At 27.3% G+C, this 22,416-nt stretch overlaps 1 protein-coding gene across 1 annotated transcript in view; it reads right to left on the reverse strand.

Annotated features, from left to right (window-relative positions):
* Positions 1–10,666: 10,666 nt before the first annotated feature.
* Positions 10,667–22,416, reverse strand: part of LOC119603803 (protein sax-3-like) — a 77,828-nt gene continuing 66,078 nt past the window's right edge. The window contains exons 10-14 of the mRNA XM_037955995.1: positions 20,963–21,058; positions 20,475–20,721; positions 20,203–20,366; positions 17,442–17,688; positions 10,667–12,393 (exon numbers count right to left, since the gene is read on the reverse strand). Coding sequence (XP_037811923.1) covers positions 11,028–12,393; positions 17,442–17,688; positions 20,203–20,366; positions 20,475–20,721; positions 20,963–21,058 — 2,120 coding nt within the window. The 3' untranslated portion in view covers positions 10,667–11,027. The remainder of the gene's footprint in view (positions 12,394–17,441; positions 17,689–20,202; positions 20,367–20,474; positions 20,722–20,962; positions 21,059–22,416) is intronic.

Below are 22,416 nucleotides of genomic sequence, written 5' to 3' on the forward strand. Positions count from 1 at the left end.
GACTAGACTATAGACTAGACTATAGACTAGACTCTAAAGTTGAAATGAATAGTAGAGCTCCTGCAATTCTACCTTAACCAGCTGTAAATTTGCCACCTAATGTTTCTACATACAAAAAAAATACAAAACAAAAATTCTAGAATGTTTATTGTTTAGAGTAAAAAATAAAATACAAAGGAATGCAAACACCCTCTTGCAAAAGTCTCGTAAATATATAGCATTTCCAATCAACATCATCATCAGCAGCATCATTTTGCGGGTATACAAGCCAAGTGAAAAAATCAACAACAATGTTTAAATTTTATACTGCATATTTTCTCCTAAGGGTGTTTACGTTTTGGTGTTAATTTTGTTATTGTTTGAAAACAACAAAAGAAAACTGTTTAATAAAAATATTTTTCCTGTAATTTCCATGATTGTTTAAATAAGGTTAAACAATATTTAGGAAATATAGAAAATGTTCAGTTTAGATAATAAACAACAAGACGACATTATCGGTAACAAGATTTTATTTTCAAATCTTTTGTCATAAAGATAATGTCACTTTAAACAACTTAAAGGAAATAATATGCCATTCAAAAACAATATCCTTAAATACTAAAAAAAAAGTGAAAATGGTGACACTTACTAAATGAGCTTTAACTTTATGACTTTCAACTTGTGGCGGGTAATAAAACCTTTTATCTGAAAGTTTACACCCAGGCTGCCAACAGTCGTTTGAGTCTTATTATAGACAGATAAAAAATGTCTGTTAGTTAAAATTGTTCAAGGAATTTTAAGGATTTTTTTATCCTTATTGGTTTTAACAATATACTGCAATTAGTTATACTAATGAGTGTACAATTTTATGGTTTGTTTTCTTTTTTCGATTTTTAATTTTGTAATTAAAAAATAACTTTTTTTTACACATTTACACGTTATTTATTTTTTGAAAATTTCATTATATATTGCCTTCATGCAGTTTGAAGGTTATCAAAAATCTCTCCTTATTGTGTGTTAAAAAATATTGTATATATAAAAATTTTAATTAAATTGCATTAATTGATGGTGCATGTAAAACATACAAAAAGTGAACCACAATTTTGTAATTTATAACGTTAACGTGTCTACAACTCCTTCTTTAGTTTTTCCATTGGCCAAATGACAAATTCACTTTTGTTTAAGGAAGGTGTTTTTGGTTGATCGTGAACGACTGTAAGTCAACATATAATGTTAACAAGTTTTGTTTCTTTCACAAATTTTTTACCGATATGATGATATATCCTATCTTAGAACTTTAAAGCTTAACATTTTTAATAAATGAGATTAAAAATTAAAATTTTCTGAAATTATTACTTTTTAGGTTTTAGCGAAATTGTTTTAACACATATTTTCAGAATTATTATAAAACAATAGTACATTTTTTAGGCCCGATATCTTGGGAAACTATTTTGTCATAATAGTGGTCTTAGCGATTGTATACATTATTCCCATTTTATTTTCTTTAAAGGCTTTCCAAAAAGAATTGCTGTAATAATTTTCTATAAATCGATGAAGTCAATATTACTGCAACGAAAATACTTCTCTATATTATGACATGACATTGAATATTTTGCTATAGTATACCACACATATGACAGGGTTGTGCAACATCGGCCCCACAAAGAGAAGTGATTGTGTGGCTAATATCATTTAAGTATAAGTAACATAGAACAGACATTACACTGCATTATAGACTAGACTATAGACTAGACTATAGACTAGACTATAGACTAGACTATAGACTAGACTATAGACTAGACTATAGACTAGACTATAGACTAGACTATAGACTAGACTATAGACTAGACTACAGACTAGACTATAAACTAGACTATAGACTAGACTGTAGACTAGACTATAGACTAGACTATAGACTAGACTATAGACTAGACTATAGACTAGACTATAGACTAGACTATAGACTAGACTATAGACTAGACTATAGACTAGACTATAGACTAGACTATAGACTAGACTATAGACTAGACTACAGACTAGACTATAAACTAGACTATAGACTAAAGCTGCACTGGGTATCAGAAATAAATAACATATGACTATTCAATCGCACCTACACGAAGGAGTTTATGAATCTTCTCATACCAGATGATCCTCCTTGAGCTCTTGCTTATCGATGATAACCTTTCCATTTTATGTTGAATGAATATTCCATTCAATGACTGTTATAGAAGTTGATTTCATCACGTATTAGTTCGATTCTGTATGGAACATGAACATGTTGTTTTCAGTTATGTGGATCTTACTAAGTTTCACAGACTAACTCTAAAGAGTCAGTTTTTAAGTCGGCTATATCTACATAGAATGGCTTTGATAGTTTTGCATGAATTCTCACCATTAGAAGTATTAGTTTCATGGATCAGCTCAGATCAGATGATTACGCGAGAGACTACATGCTCAACATCATAGATAATCGTTCAAGTCATCAGTTGATTTGAGTCTATATTAACGTAGGTATGTTACTATAATCCGATTTACAATGGTACCATATTACTGATCGATTTATAAATCGTCTGCTTCCATAACCTAATCTAAATAAATAATGAGATTTTTGCAGATAAATTTCTGTAAAATTCAAAATTTAACCATTTATGATAATTGGCTGCACACCTCTGGTATTTTTCTATAGACGTTAATTGTCCATTGCCCATACATAAAACCGCATTTAAACGAACGTAAACACTATTTCTTTTTTAATAAAAAATATTAAAAAAACTCCGTGAATTCAGTAAACACATACTCATTTTCATATAATTCAAGCATTTATACATTTGTTCAAAAAATAACATGCAACAGCCCTCAACATGTTCATGTTTAAACGCCGAAAAAAATTGCATTTGTTTTTATTTTGTTTTATACATCCATGCAACTCCTTCTTTTTGTTCATTTAAAATCGACAAGCTCCTTTATAAAAACTCACACATAGACACATACTCACGGACGACTAGAGTACTTATTTTAATTTTCGCGAATTTTCATTGTACATACCTACAATGTATGCATAATACACATACATAAATATAATATTGTATTTTTCATATTAAAAAATCCTGTATATTTTTCACTGACTGAACGGAAATAGCGCATTCACAATTATGTTCGTTAAAGAGATGTAAAAAGCGAGTGAACAATGAGAAAAAAGAGAAAAACGACAAAAAATTTAACACGAAAACGTATTTATGGCGGTACTGAGTGTATTGCATATAGTACCGGATGTAGGTATGTACTTTTAGCATATGCCTGTGAAAAAACCAGAGACGGTGGTAAAAAAAATATGTAAAACTGGACTTCATGTTTGAACTTTATAGAATTAATGTCAAGGCATGCGTTAAAAAATAATATTTTAATAATCCAACTAAAATCCTGATATATAGACTTATTGATGCTGGTAAGATTATTAGCTTCGACGTCTCTGTAAATCAGTCGCTGATTTATTATACGAGGTCATAGAGCGGAAAATAAATGTTTCTGCATCTGTTTTCATTTGCTTTAATTATACCCTACAATATTTTCCGGCATTAAATTTTAACGAGTTGACACTAATGTGCTACTACAAAAAAGTTTAAAAGAGAAAAACTAAAAAAATATATAAAAAATGGGTATGTATAGAATTAAAGATTGATATTTCTTAAGTATATTTTATATGCAAGATCGATTTCAATATTACTTTTAGGATGGTTTTCACCTATATATATATCTTAGTAGTTAATAACTTCTTTAATAAAATTTATAAACCAAAATTACTCTTAAATTCATATTGTTCATAGCGGATGTTTATATTAGCGCTTTAAATATTCACTCATTATTCGTAATATGTATTTACTTTTATGTTTAAAAAGCTATTAAATATTTTTCAACCAAAATATTATAAAAAAAAATTATTATAACATTGTGTTAAAATATACAAATATTTTAAGCATTCCGACTATAGTACTAATTAATAAATACTTTTTCATGAATATTTTTAAAGACAATTTCGCATCATCAGTTTCTACTGATCATCGTTCGATAAAATTTAAATATTTGAGTTTTTTAAGGGCTTGTTACAACTTAAATTTAAGATATTTCTTCTTCATAAAATTTAACCTCTTTAAATTTGGCTGTAGTAGAGAAAATCCCAATATTCTTATAGTGAGCCTCTGGGCCAAATGATTATTAGTTTAATGTCATCAGCAAACCTTAAAAGGAATTCTCTCATCTCCGAAGAACAGTATTTCAGCAGTATTGAATTGAACTAGAACTGAACTAGAACTGAACTAGAACTGAACTAGAACTGAACTAGAACTGAACTAGAACTGAACTAGAACTGAACTAGAACTGAACTAGAACTGAACTAGAACTGAACTAGAACTGAACTAGAACTGAACTAGAACTGAACTAGAACTGAACTAGAACTGAACTAGAACTGAACTAGAACTGAACTAGAACTGAACTAGAACTGAACTAGAACTGAACTAGAACTGAACTAGAACTGAACTAGAACTGAACTAGAACTAGAACTGAACTAGAACTGAACTAGAACTGAACTAGAACTGAACTAGAACTGAACTAGAACTGAACTAGAACTGAACTAGAACTGAACTAGAACTGAACTAGAACTGAACTAGAACTGAACTAGAACTGAACTAGAACTGAACTAGAACTGAACTAGAACTGAACTAGAACTGAACTAGAACTAGAACTGAACTAGAACTGAACTAGAACTGAACTAGAACTGAACTAGAACTGAACTAGAACTGAACTAGAACTGAACTAGAACTGAACTAGAACTGAACTAGAACTGAACTAGAACTGAACTAGAACTGAACTAGAACTGAACTAGAACTGAACTAGAACTGAACTAGAACTGAACTAGAACTGAACTAGAACTGAACTAGAACTGAACTAGAACTGAACTAGAACTGAACTAGAACTGAACTAGAACTGAACTAGAACTGAACTAGAACTGAACTAGAACTGAACTAGAACTGAACTAGAACTGAACTGAACTAGAACTGAACTAGAACTGAACTAGAAGTGAACTAGAACTGAACTAGAACTGAACTAGAACTGAACTAGAACTGAACTAGAACTGAACTAGAACTGAACTAGAACTGAACTAGAACTGAACTGAACTAGAACAGTACTAGAACTGAACTAGAACTGACCTAGAACTGAACTAGAACTGAACTAGAACTGAACTAGAACTGAACTAGAACTGAACTAGAACTGAACTAGAACTGAACTAGAACTGAACTAGAACTGAACTAGAACTGAACTAGAACTGAACTAGAACTGAACTAGAACTGAACTAGAACTGAACTAGAACTGAACTAGAACTGAACTAGAACTGAACTAGAACTGAACTAGAACTGAACTAGAACTGAACTAGAACTGAACTAGAACTGAACTAGAACTGAACTAGAACTGAACTAGAACTGAACTAGAACTGAACTAGGACTGAACTAGAACTGAACTAGAACTGAACTAGAACTGAACTAGAACTGAACTAGAACTGAACTAGAACTGAACTAGAACTGAACTAGAACTGAACTAGAACTGAACTAGAACTGAACTAGAACTGAACTAGAACTGAACTAGAAACTGAACTAGAACTGAACTAGAACTGAACTAGAACTGAACTAGAACTGAACTAGAACTGAACTAGAACTGAACTAGAACTGAACTAGACTGACTAACTGAACTAGAACTGAACTAGAACTGAACTAGAACTGAACTAGAACTGAACTAGAACTGAACTAGAACTGAACTAGAACTGAACTAGAACTGAACTAGAACTGAACTAGAACTGAACTAGAACTGAACTAGAACTGAACTAGAAGTGAACTAGAAGTGAACTAGAACTGAACTAGAACTGAACTAGAACTGAACTAGAACTGAACTAGAACTGAACTAGAACTGAACTAGAACTGAACTAGAACTGAACTAGAACTGAACTAGAACTGAACTAGAACTGAACTAGAACTGACCTAGAACTGAACTAGAACTGAACTAGAACTGAACTAGAACTGAACTAGAACTGAACTAGAACTGAACTAGAACTGAACTAGAACTGAACTAGAACTGAACTAGAACTGAACTAGAACTGAACTAGAACTGAACTAGAACTGAACTAGAAACTGAACTAGAACTGAACTAGAACTGAACTAGAACTGAACTAGAACTGAACTAGAACTGAACTAGAACTGAACTAGAACTGAACTAGAACTGAACTAACTGAACTAGAACTGAACTAGAACTGAACTAGAACTGAACTAGAACTGAACTAGAACTGAACTAGAACTGAACTAGAAACTGAACTAGAACTGAACTAGAACTGAACTGAACTAGAACTGAACTAGAAACTGAACTAGAACTGAACTAGACTGAACTAGAACTAGAACTGAACTAGAACTGAACTAGAACTCACTAGAACTGGAATTAGAACTAGAACTGAATTAGAACTGAACTAAAACTGAACTAGAACTACAACTGAACTAGAACTTAACGAGAAAAAACAAATTTCTTAAAACATAATTTTTCAAGACGTTTTTGCCGCCTATAAAAGTTTACTTAAGCTCATTTAGCAATGTGTGTAAAGAAACAACAACAAGCGCTTTTAGATTTGCCCGTCAATGGGTACAAGAAATTATGAGAACCGCATAGTAAGGACTGTTTGTTTTTTACGCAATTAGTAGACTTTTTGCAGCAGACTGTGTTTTACATGATGTTTTTAACAGTGTTATGACCATTTACATGCTACATGTTATATATCGTTGGAAAGGTAATTAAATCTAGTATTAGATAGTTGTGACTATAATCTAATATATTATATAGTATAGAAGAAACCAGACCTGTAACATATTAATATTCTTTATTGATATAAAGAAGATATTAGCAGTTGGGCTAAACTAAAAATTAAGGGAAGGGGTTCTGGAATACAGCTACAAATTAGAGGCCTAATTAGTGCCCTTTTGATCGAGTCAAATTGTTCGTAATTTTTTGAGATTAAGTATTTTCAGCTATAGTTTCATCTATCAATTATGCAGTAATTGAGCCTCTGTTGCGTCTTCAAGTACAATGAGGAGAGGATTGTGCGAAATGTTTGCTGTTATATTATCCAACCATCCATCCAACTAAACTTTATAGTCAAAACCTAGCAAACCCCAGTTGCACTTTCAACCATTTAAAACAATAATTAAAAACACTTGAATTTTTAAATTTTTCATAAATATGGCATTTAGTTTTATTTTGTTTTCGTTTTGTAATCGGTTTTGTTTTTCCGTTTTTTTTTTTTTTTTCATTAATATTATACTAATTAATCTTATAATCGATATTTAATAATCACTAAAAAACTGCTGCTGTATTATAATTTATTTTATTTTTAATAATTTTTTTTTTCTTCAGTTTATCTGTTAATATTAAATTATTTAAATACAGCTAAAAAAACAACAATTCTATAAAATATTTTTAAATGTTTAAATTATAAATTATAGTAAAAACTTATAAATTTATGTATTTTATGTAAGTGTTTGTGTATTTATTATTTATATATATATATATACTATATAAGTAGGTAAGGTTATTTTAATTATTATGTTTAAATAATACGATTAAACTAGTCAGTTTTTATTATAACTAGTAATTTTAATTATTATTACATATTTGTATTTGTATATGTAGTTATTATATTTATATGTATATGTATAGTTAAGTATATGTCTAGTGATATATTTTTTATATTTTACAAGGGATTTTTTTATATATATAATTTAAAGCTAATTAAGCCTTAAACAAACAATATAATTATAATAATAAAAATTTACAGGAAGGAGTAGTTTTAATGAAAAAAAAAAAAGAATTAAATAAAATTTAAAAAAAAAATTAAAAAGGAGTGTAATAAAAGTTTATCAATTATCTGCTAAAAACAGGCAGCATCGTCAATTATAGTTTTATTTATTCTGTTTTTTCTATTTTTATTCAAGTGATTTTTTAATTGATTTTTTTAGCTTTAATTGATTTATTTTTTTTTTATATATTTATTATTTTATTAATTAATTCATTAATTTTTTTATAATAATTATTTTTCTATAATTAAGTTTTTTTTTTGCTCTAAACTACTATTTACATATGTTTTTTTTTTTATTTAGCTTTTAACTTTTATTTGCTTTTTTTAATTTATATCTAATAAGACATCACATCATTTTATTTTTAAATGTTTTAATATATATTTTTATTTATAATCTATATAAAGATTTTTATTTAATTGTTTTTTGTTAATTTAATATATTTTTGTTTGCATTATATTAAAGAGTGTTATAGACAGGAACATTTAGTTGTCTTTAAAATGGCAACTTAATTTGTGTAATTATAAAAAAGGTTTTTTTTTATTTAAATTGTGAAAAATTATAAAGAAATTAAAAAAAATAGTTATAAAGAAATTATTAGAAAAGTCGGTGGTATTTGATATTGTTAAATGAATTTTGGCAGTAAAAGGTAAAAAAGTTTAACTATATAAATCAAAAGCTTTGAAACAAAGAAAATATTAAGAAATTTTGTTGAAAAGTTCAGAAATTTATCTGCTATAATAAGAAATAATAGAAAGTTTAATTTCTAGTTAAATTAAGTCATTGTAACAGATAAAATTGATCAAATCTAAGATCTAAGGAACAGTTTCTAGTACCAATAGGACTCAATTTAAGCACATATGTTGTCATTTGGTATTTGCGTGATCTTTAATGATCATGCTGGGATCTATTGATAGTTCCTTGATCATTGTCATCATTTTTCAAAAAAATCTTTTTATTAATTCAATGAAAATTCTGTTGTAATAAGAAATTTTTCTTTAAAACATAAATATTGTGCAATAAAATCTTAAAGTTTTAATATATTTTTAAAAAAAATATAAATATTTTTTCACCAAATTAAAAATTTAAAAAAAAAAAATAAGTAAAAAAATTCATCATTACAAGAAAATATTTTTAAAATTTTAAGAAAAAATATTTTAAATATATTCAAATTTTTTAAAATAAATATTTTAAGAAAATATTTTTAAAATTTTTAAGAAAATTTTCAAAATTTTTAAACAAATATTTTAAGTATTTTAAGAAAATTTTTTTAAAATTTTAAGAAAAATATTTGAAATTTTTAAAGAAAAATATTTAAAATATTTTAAGAAATTTTTTTTTAAATATTTTAAGAAAATTCTTTAAAATATGTATTTTAAGAAAATATTTGATTTTTTTTTAATATTTTCAATATTTTAAGGAAAATATTTTCAATATTTTAAGGAAAATATTTGAAATATTTAAAAAAAATATTTGAAATATTTTCAGTATTTTCTTAAAAATATTTTCAATACTTTTATGAAAATATTTTCAATATTTAAAAAAAAATATTTGAAATATTTAAAAAAAAAAAATACTTAAAATACTAAAAAAAATATTTCAAATATTTTAAAAAAATATTTCAAATATTTTAAAAAAATATTTCAAATATTTTAAAAACATATTTCAAATATTTAAAAAAATTTAAAATATTTTTAAAAAATATTTCAAATATTTCCACTATTTAAAAAATATATTTCAAATGTTTTGAAAAAATATTTTAAGATTTATATTTTCAATATTTTTTAGAAAATATTTTCAAAATTTAACAAAAATATTTTAAATATTTTCAGTATTTTCTTAAAAATATTTTCAGTATTTTTATGAAAATATTTTCAATATTTTTATGAAAATATTTTCATTATTAAAAAAAATATTTCAAATATTTTAAAAAAATATTCGAAATATTTTAAAAATATTCGAAATATTTTAAAAAATATTCGAAATATTTTAAAAAATATTCGAAATATTTTAAAAAATATTCGAAATATTTTCAATATTTTAAAGAAAATATTTTCAATATTTTAAAGCAAATATTTTCAATATTTTAAAAATATTGTCAATATTTTAAAAAATATTTAAAAAAAAATATTTTCAATATTTTAAAAAATATTTTCAATATTTTAAAAAATATTTTCAATAGTTTAAAAAATATTTTCAATATTTTAAAAAATATTTAAAAAAAATATTTTCAATATTTTAAAGAAAATATTTTCAAAATTTTAAAGAAAATATTTTAAAATTTTTTAAGAAAAATATTGAAATTTTTTTAAGAAAAACATTGGACATTTTTTAAGAAAAATATTAGATATTTTGAAAAAATATTGAAATTTTTTTTTATAAAAATATTGAAATCTTTTTTTTTTAATAAAATATTCAAAATTTTTTAAATAAAAATATTAAAAATATTTTCAGAATTTTAAGAAGGTAGTTTTAAAAGTTTTATTTTTGAAATTGCTGAAAAAACTGAAAATATAATAAAATATTTTTAAAATAATATTTAAATATTTTGAAAAAATATCAAATTATTAAAAAAAAAAACTGAAAAATATTTCAATATTGTTACAAAATGTATATGAGAAATTAAATTTTAAAATAGGTTAAAAAAAACTTGAATTTTTAAATAAGTTTTCAAAAATTTTGTATTTAATTAAAAAAATTTTATAAATAATTTCTAAAATATTATCCAAAATGTGGATATCTACTTTAAAATACTTAAACTCACAAATCATGTAAGAAAAAAACTTAAAAATTTGGTTCATTTGGAAGCAAAAACTTAAAATATTTAAAAGAAAATAAAAAAAAAATTAAATTAAATAATAAAGAAGGTTTAAAAATCAGTCTTAAAACTTAAAACAATTACAATTAAAAAGCAAACAAATCAAAGTTTATTATTATCATCATTTACTTTCAACATTTTCACTCAAACTCATCTAATTGTCCATTATTGAAACGTTCGCACCACTCTAGCAGCTCCTTAACCTCACGTGCATAATAATCTTCTTGATGTCTAGCTGTTGTTGCAGATGTAGCTGTAGTTGTTGTTATTGTTGAGTTGGTGCTTTCGCAGGCTAAATCTTCACTCATTTTAATAGTTGTCGTTTGGCACTTATCGAAGAAGGGTCACACATTGTGTGCATTAGAGGGACCGCTCGTTGAACTACCCGAATTACTTAAAAGACTACGTTCACTGGCCATACTGCCGCCGGGAGCATAAATCATTTCTGAATCACTGCTGGCTTGTTGTTGATGCAACGGATGTAAGTGATGCATTTGTAGTGAAGATGTTTGTGCTGTTTGTTGTAGTTGTTGTTGTTCTAAGCTTCCCATAGGCGGGTTTGTTGCGGAGGAGTTTATTGTTGGGGCATTATTAAGCATATTGGCATTACGTTGATATGATGAAGAGGCCGACGAGGAGGTATTGGAACGTGTTGAGGAATTATTGTGTGAACGCCAATTATGATATTGATTTTGTGTTATACTGGTTTCTTGATGTGCATGGGAATTGGCCAGTTGTTGTGGAAGATGTTGAGGTGTTAGGGGTATTAATTGCTGTTGCTGTTGTGGTGTCTCATCCACCTTGACGTATAAACGTTCCATATCACTTTCATTATCACCATCGGCTGTATGATATAGAGCCTGGTCTTCACCAATTTCATCATCGTGCGACATTAGCATGGCCATGGGTGAGGGTGAACCACCACAACCCGAATCGGCCATGCCATTGTAACAGAAAGAACCAGCATCTAAGTCCATTAAATTTTTACTAATCATGTCTTGGGTATTATAGTTTTGATTATTGTTAAGCGTATTTTGTTTTTGTTGTTGTTGTTGTTGTTTTTGTTGCTGGTTGTCGGCCAAATGCAGCTGATAGTTTTGTGCCTGAGTGTTAATGACCTTAAAACGATTACTTTGTTGATTATTGCCACTGCGTCTTAAAGTGCCTATATGAGCAAATGTTTGTTGGCCCAATTGATGTTGTTGTTGCTGCTGCTGTTGTTGTTGGTCGGCTGTTTCATAGGTATGACAATTACTTAATTTATTTTCTGTAATATGAATTTTTTCCTTAGGATAATAATATTGTTCAGAATACACTGATCTATTGCTGGTCATTTGCGTGGGATATATTTCACTGGTGGTAGACATTTGTTGATAAATATTATTGCTTTCATTATGTTGTTGCTGTTGTAATTGCTGTTTTTGTTGTTGCTGCTGTTGCTGCTGGTGATAATGAGGATGCATGGGTCTTTGCTGCTGTTGTACATTTGCCAAGGCTGGTGTTTGTTGCACATTAAAACCTGGTCTAGTTTGATAACGTGGCTGTTGTCCATTTGTATTATGCTGCTGTTGTTGCTGCATTATAGAGGAGGTAGCATAGGGTGCCGGTGAAGAGGCATTTTTACGTCCTATACCATATTCACTGCCAGTTTTGCCAAAACTTGTTACTTCTGCATAGTCGGTGGGTATATTGGAATATTCACCCACATATCTAGAGAAAGAGAGAGAAGAGAAAAAATGTTTTTGGTTTCAATATTTATGGCTTTAAATTGTTTTTAAATGTTTTATATAGTTTTATTTAAATATACATGTTTTTTTGTTAAATTAATGGTTATATTTTTAAGCTGCTTATAGAGCTGGTTTATTTAAAAAATTTATTTGAAACTTTTATTTTTTTTAATAAAATTTGAGGTTTATTATTTAAATTATTTGGCAAGGATTAAAAAAATGTGTTGCTTTTTTTCAGGTTTGCTTTATTTTTAGGGAAAAAATTTGTTTGCAAATATTTTAATCCTTAAATTTATTAAAAATTCTGTAAAAATATCAATATTTTTGAGCGGAAATATGGGTTAAAGGTTAAAGTTTGCCGGTTGTCAAACAGAAGGTTATTTTACTGAATTAATGTGAATTTAACAGACACATAGATAGACAGGTATACTAACATACATACTGATAGACAGACAGATGGACAGACGGACAGACAGACAGATGGACAGACGGACAGACAGACACAGAGACATACAGATATACAGACATACAGACAGATAGACAGACGAATAAACAGACAGACAGGCGGACAGACAAACAGAAAATGGATGGACGGACGAATATATAGACATAAGTACCTATCAAATATTCTTAACTAAATATTTTTGAAGGGAAATATGGGTTAAAGACTAGACACACAGATATACAGGTATACTAACAGACATAAACACAGCTAGGTAAACATATAGAAATACAGACATACACACAGACGGACAAACAGACAGGCGGGCAGACAGACAGACAGGCGGGCAGACAGACAGACAGAAAAACAGAGAATGGATGGACGGACGAATATATAGACATAAGTACCTATCAAATATTCTTAACTAAATTTATGATTAAGTTCCTCGAAATCAGACTATAAAATTATAAAATTAGTTTTTAAAATTTTGACTAACAGTACGTATGTATGATTAATATTAATTATTAAGAGAAACATACTTCTTTAGTTTAACTCAAAAACTAAAAGCTTTTAAAACTTTAAATGAAAAATATTTAAATGTTAAACTCTTAAGCACATCGTAATAGGTTTTTGTAAATAAATTAATTTTAAATAAACCTTTTTATTCATAACAAAATATTCCTTCAAAATATCTAGATATTATTATAATTAAATTAATTATGGTCATTAAATATTTGTGTAATTATTTAAATTTTTTGTTTGCTTTAAAAATTGCTAAAAATTTAACCCTTTTCCTTTACAATTTATTGATTATTAATCAATATTAAACAAAAACAAAAAAAGTAAAAATGATGAAGTGAACTTCAATTATAATTACTATTTTAATTAATAATATTTTATATATGTCGTGTGACAAAAACAAATATTTCTAGAATTTTTATAAAAAAAAAAACTATAAACAAACAGCGTAGTTATATTTATATAAAATTAAAATTTAACAAAAATTTTTTTGTAATTACCCTGATTAAACTACGCCTTTCTATATATTTATTACTTTTTTAAATCATAATTATTATTTTTAAAACAACTATATATATATAGTATTTATACTTATAGTGGCTTCATAACTAATTAAAACAACATAAATATTTAAATAAAATACACAAACATTACAATTTTGCATATCACAACAACAAATAATTATAATGAAAAAAAATTATTTTTATGCTTATCAAACCAAATCATAAAGTAGAGAAAAAAAAATATCATTAAACAAGCAGAAAATTTGCTGGAAAATAAGCACATTTAAACAGATTTAATTATATATAAATATAATTTAATTTAATATTTAAATATTAAAATCATATACAAATTTAAGTCTCTGTAACTTTTTGTCATATTACATAAAAATCATGTTTAATAATCGTAATAATAATTATATTGTATATACAAAAAATGTTTGTTGCTATTGTTTCAACACTTTAGTTGTAAATAAAATGTATAAATTACCAATTGTTTCAAAGCTCAATAGACATTTATTAAACACCAAAAGTATTGTTATATTTTCAACAATTATAAATAGCAGGCCTTTAGAAATTGTTATTTGTTTTTATTTTATAAAAATTTTTTTTCTCATTTAGGCCATAAATTATAAAACAACAATATAATTGTTGCAAAAATGGAAAAAAAAAATTAAATATATAAAATGTTGGCTATATGAGTATTTCTATAGATGAGAGAGAGAGAGAGTTAGGCAAAGAAATAGCGAAATTATGCTAAATAGTTATCAATGTGATATTAGAATAATGTAATTTTTTGTAGCTAATACATATTTGTTTAAAATAAATTTCATACATAAATTAAATATGTTGCGAAGTTTTACTAATTTCATTAAAATATTGTAAGTTTTTTAAAAAATTTTCAAAATTTTATTGCCATAATTTAGCAATAAGTACATACGAAATGGCTTCTTGTTCTAGAACTGTACAAGAACTGAACTAGAATTGAACAGAACTGAACTAGAATTGAACTAGAACTTAACTAGACTGAACTAGAACTGAACTAGAACTGAACTAGAACTGAACTAGAACTGAACTAGAACTGAACTAGAACTGAACTAGAACTAAAACTAGAACTGAACTAGAACTGAAACTAGACTGAAACTAGAACTGTAGAACTTAACTGAACTGAACTAGAAACTGACTAGAAAACTAGAACTAGACTGAACTAGAACTGAACTAGACTGAACTAGAACTGAACTATAACTGAACTAGAACTGAACTCAACTGAACTTGAAACTGAACTAGAACTGAACTAGAACTGAACTAGAACTGAATAGAACTGAACTAGATAATTGAACGAACTGAACTAGAACTGAACTAGAACTGAACTAGAACTGAACTAAAACTGAAACTAGAACTGAACTAGAACTGAACTAGAACTGAACTAGAACTGAACTAGAACTGAACTAGAACTGAACTAGAACTGAACTAGAACTGAACTAGAACTGAACTAGAACTGAACTAGAACTGAACTAGAACTGAACTAGAACTGAACTAGAACTGAACTAGAACTGAACTAGAACTGAACTAGAACTGAACTAGAACTGAACTAGAACTGAACTAGAACTGAACTAGAACTGAACTAGAACTGAACTAGAACTGAACTAGAACTGAACTAGAACTGAACTAGAACTGAACTAGAACTGAACTAGAACTGAACTAGAACTGAACTAGAACTGAACTAGAACTGAACTAGAACTGAACTAGAACTGAACTAGAACTGAACTAGAACTGAACTAGAACTGAACTAGAACTGAACTAGAACTGAACTAGAACTGAACTAGAACTGAACTAGAACTGAACTAGAACTGAACTAGAACTGAACTAGAACTGAACTAGAACTGAACTAGAACTGAACTAGAACTGAACTAGAACTGAACTAGAACTGAACTAGAACTGAACTAGAACTGAACTAGAACTGAACTAGAACTGAACTAGAACTGAACTAGAACTGAACTAGAACTGAACTAGAACTGAACTAGAACTGAACTAGAACTGAACTAGAACTGAACTAGAACTGAACTAGAACTGAACTAGAACTGAACTAGAACTGAACTAGAACTGAACTAGAACTGAACTAGAACTGAACTAGAACTGAACTAGAACTGAACTAGAACTGAACTAGAACTGAACTAGAACTGAACTAGAACTGAACTAGAACTGAACTAGAACTGAACTAGAACTGAACTAGAACTGAACTAGAACTGAACTAGAACTGAACTAGAACTGAACTAGAACTGAACTAGAACTGAACTAGAACTGAACTAGAACTGAACTAGAACTGAACTAGAACTGAACTAGAACTGAACTAGAACTGAACTAGAACTGAACTAGAAACTGAACTAGAACTGAACTAGAACTGAACTAGAACTGACTAGAACTGAACTAGAACTGAACTAGAACTGAACTAGAACTGAACTAGAACTGAACTAGAACTGAACTAGAACTGAACTAGAACTGAACTAGAACTGAACTGAACTAGAACTGAACTAGAACTGAACTAGAATTGAACTAGAACTGAACTAGAACTGAACTAGAACTGAACTAGAACTAGAACTGAACTAGAACTGAAATAGAACTGAACTAGAACTGAACTAGAACTGAACTAGAACTGAACTAGAACTGAACTAGAACTGAACTAGAACTGAACTAGAACTGAACTAGAACTGAACTAGAACTGAACTAGAACTGAACTAGAACTGAACTAGAACTGAACTAGAACTGAACTAGAACTGAACTAGAACTGAACTAGAACTGAACTAGAACTGAACTAGAACTGAACTAGAACTGAACTAGAACTGAACTAGAACTGAACTAGAACTGAACTAGAACTGAACTAGAACTGAACTAGAACTGAACTAGAACTGAACTAGATCTACACTAAATCTGAACTGTAATTGAAATAGAACTTAAAATTAATATTTTTTCATTTTAAATTTTATTTATCAAAATTTCCCAAAACACATCAATTGAAATAATTCCCTGTGTAAATCGATCAATATTAATCATACGCTCAGTATCACTAAACAAATAATAACACTTATACGCTTAATTGAATTTTTGCATATACATTTCTAAATATTTATTTATATTAAAAAAATCCCCTTAAAAATATATGAATAGTTTAAAATAAATCCTTTAAATCTATTATTTCCCTCAACATAAAAAAATACAAATACTATAACACTTTAAAAATTTCGTTTATTTAACAAAGCTGCTGTAAAAATATATTTATCGGTTAAAATTTTATAACAAACTTTTCAATTTTTATGAAAAAAAAAAAAATTCTATTTATTTTCATTAGAACAACAAACTGTTATAAAAAAGCAGAAATAAAATAACTAAAATATAGTGATAGTTTTATTTCGAGAACAACATTTTAAAGCCCTCATAAAAATAAATGTTTGTTTCTAATTAAACATTTAAAAATTTTAGCACCATAGACAGCTCAAAAATAAAAAAAATTTAATAAAATATGCTTAAACTATATATGTATATGTAGTTACAAAAAATATATACAAAACTTACCTTTGTTGCTGTCCCCCTACCCCGCTGCCATTATTGCCATTACGTTCGTTTGTGCCATTTGTACCATTAGCTGTATTGTTTGTTAGACATACTGGTGCATAGTCATCAATTTGATCCTTTTGCATATCGAGTGTATCACCACTGGGCTGTGTACGCCATACCATGCCACCCGTTGAAGCATCTAACCAATAACCATTGCCATTACGTGATAAACTGGGCATTTTTAAAACATCATTCGGATGAGTACCTATAAAACAATATATATAGAAGGAAAAAATATCGTTTAGAAAAAAATTTGTTTTATAAAAAATGGATTTGTGTCTAGAATGGAAAAAACAAGGATTTGTTAAAAAATGTATGTAGTATATTGTCAGCATTAATTGTTGTTGCAAACAATAGTGTTATAGTGTCTAACTACTGAAAAAAAAAACAAGAAATTAAAATGATTTTTCATTTAGTTTGTTTTTCTTGTATTTTTTTAGTTTGTGTATTTGTGGAGGTTTGATAAATTGTATGGATGTTCTGGTCATGTTAACTATTTAGTTAATTAACATGACATGACAGAGGGAAACGTAGTTAAAAAAAATGTTTTTATCGAATTTTTGTTGATAATAAAATTTGTATGTTAAAAAGTTTGTTTTTTGAGTTTAGCAAGGACGATTCGTTTTTTATTTCCTTTTCCTTTTTGTACAAATTAAAACATCAATTTCCTTAGAGATTAAAATAGTAATGATTTGTGTCAAAGGGTTTATTTGATAAATAGTGACAAAGAGAAAATGTTGAAAAAAAAGCAGCTTAACAAAAGAAAAAACGATTGGAAATAAATGTGAAATGAAAATAAAGCTTAATTTTCCAATAAAAAACTGTTAAATACAAATATTATAAAAGAGCTTTTAATACTAAAAATATTCTTCATAATAAAACTTTAAACTTCTGGTTTGCTTTATGTCTTTCAAAGCTTTTAAACTAATTACTTCAATCAAGTTTTTTAACATGAAAACTGTGGTATGTAACCAAAGCTTTAATGATAAAAGCTACAACTTTAAAAACTCTTAAGACTCGAAAACATATAAAAACTTGATAAAAAGCTTCCAAATTAACTTCTAAAATAAAAAGCTTTCAAATATAATTCCTTAGTTTAATAGTAAAAGCTTTATAAAGTGTTACAATAACTTTTTAAATGTAAAGCTTTAGAATTTGAATTCAAGCGAAAATGGAAAGCTATGGAATTAACTTTACTTAGAAAAAACTTTTGTTATTAAAGATCAAAATGAAAGGCAATGGAAAGTAAAGCTTACTGAGTTTTATTTAATACGAATGCATTATTCAAAAAGCTTTTTTGAAATGGAAAGCTTTGGAATTAGCTTTATTTAGAGAAAGCTTTTGTTAGTTATAATCAAAATGAAATGCAATGGAAAGTAAAGCTTACAGAGTTAGAAAAGCTCACAGCAGACATACAATTCACACTAAAAGCTTTACAGTTTAATGGTAAACAAGGAAGTGATCCCGCATCATTGGATTATTTGCAAAAGCTTAAAGCGTTTCTTAAAACGTAAATGGAAAGTTTTAGAATTAAATTTATTTAGAGAAAGCTTTTGTTATCGTAATGAAAGGCAATGGAAAGTAAAGCTTACAGAGTTAGAAAAGCTCATAGAAGACATCCATTTCATACTAAAAGCTTTACAGTTTAATGATAAACAAAGAATTGAACAAAAGCTTTTTAATGGAAAGTTTTGGAATTAAATTTATTTAGAGAAAGCTTTTGTTATTCAATATCACAATGAAAGGCAATAGAAAGTAAAGCTTACAGAGTTAGAAAAGCTCATAGAAGACATAAATTTCATATTAAAAGCTTAGCAGTTTAATGAAAAACAAAGAATTAAGCAAAAGCTTAAAATTTTTCTTGAAGCGTAAAGCTTTAAGCAATTAGAATACATTGCTAGAAAAGCTTTTTTGAAATGAAAAGATTTGAAATTAAATTTATTTAAAAAGAAAAAACTTTTGTTACAGAGCTAGAAAAGCTTCTAGCTCTGTAAGCTTTAAAATATTATATGACAAAAGCTTAAAGGGTTTCTTGAAATGTAAAAAAATTAAAAGTTTTTTGGAAAGCTTTTTTCAGTTAATAGCTTTTTATAGCAGCTTATGAATGAAAGCTTTTTAATATCAAAACTGGAACAAAATCCCTTTAAAGCTTTTTATAATTTAACAAGTACTGGAATTTTTCAAGCAAAACTCTTTATTTAAAAACCCATTTCAAATGATTTACCACTGAATGTAAAAACCAAAAACAAGAAAAAACTTTAGCCCTTCTTTGCCAAACAACAACTGCAACAACAACAACAATTATAAAGCATGATAAAGCAGAAAATTTACCCTGGTTTTTTTGCATTTACTTTGAGGTGGTTGTATTAAAGGTAAGAAAAACTTTTATTTACACCTGCTCGTTTAACAATGATTTTTCAAGTGGCTTTTGCTGATTTTTGTAGTTGTTGTTGTTGTTGAAAAAAGTTGCTGTAGTAGTCTATAGTAGTTAGTTGTTGATTTAAACGAATCATACAATATTCAAAACAACTAAAGCAACAGCAACATAAACAACACTCGTTAACTTTTGATGAAGGCAACAAAGCGCAAAATGAAAAGTACTTTTGCCACTTAACAAAAAAAAAAAAAGTGGAAAAAATTTAAAATAAAGGAAAACTTAACAAAAACTAAACTTTTCTTTAAGCTTAAAATTTAAAAAAAAATAAAAAATCCTACTAACCTCTAATGGTATTTAAGGCAGATTGTTTCATCATCATATGTTTACGCTTGACAAAGACCATGGCGCCAAAGGATAACATCATAACCGCCAATATAGCACCCAATAATATAATAAACCATGGTTGAGTAAGCACATCATCGACATGATCTTGATTTATGGGATAACTATAAATAATATATGAGAAAAAAGAAACAAAATTGTTTATGAATAAAATCCAATATAAAAAATTAACATATTTAAATTTTAGCGAAAATAGAAACTCTCTAACTTACCGTTGATTTATGAAAGGATCCAAACGTTTAGTAACCGGATCTAATCTTAAAGTAGCCGGTACACAATAGGGACCCACACCCGCATTATTACCAGCTGCCACACTGACAGTATACATAACACCTTCGGTTAAATTGGCCAATACCAAAGTGGGTGAAACAGCATCAATTGTGACATTTGTTAGAATACGTGAAAAGTTATGAGCTGTATCGATGCCCCTTACAACAATGTGATAGTATAACAAAATGCCTAATGAGATGGGAAAGAGAGAAAATAAAAACGGAAAGGGATTATAGTAAATATTTAAAAAGAGATTAGTAAACAATTTTTCCTTCTGTAGAAGAAAAGGGTTCCAAAAAATTTCTTTCTTGCTAATTTTTGCCATTTAAGCATAAATTATATAGCTACACATGTGTTCTTTTTTCTTCCTGTAGTCCTTTTTTATTGTTATTATTTGTATATGTAGTTTTTTTGTTATTGTTAAACTTACCATGTGCTGGTTTAAGATTTGGCTGTTTCCATTTCAAAAATACTGCCGAAGAATTTAATAATATGGCTTCCATACCAAATGGTGCTTCATTGGGTGCTGAAATAGTTAAATGAAAATAAGATAAATATTATATAATATGCAAAATGTTTATTTAATAGGATTTATACTAATTAGTTTATAATTATTATAATTATGGAGATTTTGGTTTTGCTTAACAAATGAAAGATTTGAAAGGAGTCGTTGAAGTTTAATGCAGCAAAGTATTGCTTAAATGTTCTAAAGTAAAGTTCAGTAGTAAAATGTACAAACATATTTCCTTATAATGATTCAGTAGCTTTAGAACTTTTACTAACAAGATTCTAGAACTCTAGCAAAAAAGCTTTTCAGAAACTTTAAACAAACATATTTAGAAATATGTTTCTAATTCCAATGTTTATAAAAAGCTCACTAAGCTTAAGCAAAAGATTTATAATAAGTATATTAAGTTATATTAAAAGCTTTTGAAACTTTAAAAATCGTAAAAAAATTTTTCCTCATACAGATTTAGAAGCTTTAGAGCTTTTACCAAAAGGATTCTAGAACACTAGCAAAAAAGCTTCTCACAAACTTGAAGCAAAAAAGCTTTATAATAAGAAAATGATTTATAATAAGATGATGAATGATTTCTTTGCTTTCGAAACTTTATATTGAAAGCTTTTAATGTTTTATAAAAAGCTTTTGAAACTTTTTAAAAAGCTTAACATTTATAGAGGGTTTACAAAGCTCCATAAAAAGCTTTAAAGCTTTTTGAAAAGTCTTTAAAAGTTTAACAGAAAGCTTTTTATACTTTTTCAAAAGCTTTCGGAAAAACGTTTGAAGCTATACTAGAAGCATTTAATGTAAAAGCTTTAAAAACAATTAAAAATATTCATAAACCTAAAAGATTTGAATAGCGAAAATTGAAAGAAAAGCTACAAAAAAGCTCTTTTTAAACATTATAAATTTTTTTCTTCAAATCCATAGCCTTCGCTCCAACAACTTTACACAATCCTTTAACTAAGTTCCTCAGCTTTTTAAAAGCTTGGAAAACTTACAAAGCTCCATAAATTGCTTTTAAAGCTTTTAAAAATTTAACAAAACACTTTTGATATAAAATATCATCAAGCTTTTAAAACAATTATAAGTGTACATAAATTTAAAAAATTTGAATAACGCAAATTGGAAGAAATCTACAAAAAGCTCTTTTTGAACATCATAAAGCCTTGGCTCAAACAACTTTGCACAATCCTTTGACTAAGTTCCTCAACTTTTTAAAAGCTTAACTTTATAAAAAGCTTAACTTTTGTGGAATGCTTACAAAACTCCATTAAAAGCTTGTAAAGCTTTATAAACGTCTTTAAAAGTTTAACCAAACACTTTTGATACAAAAGCTTTCAGAAATGCAGTTCAAGCTGTAGTATAAGCATTTGATGTGA

This window comes from Lucilia sericata, unplaced genomic scaffold (assembly GCF_015586225.1).
Source record: "Lucilia sericata isolate MDLA Ls3-8-SP2 unplaced genomic scaffold, ASM1558622v1 Contig000338F_arrow, whole genome shotgun sequence".
In the NCBI taxonomy this organism is placed as follows: Eukaryota; Metazoa; Arthropoda; class Insecta; order Diptera; family Calliphoridae; genus Lucilia; species Lucilia sericata.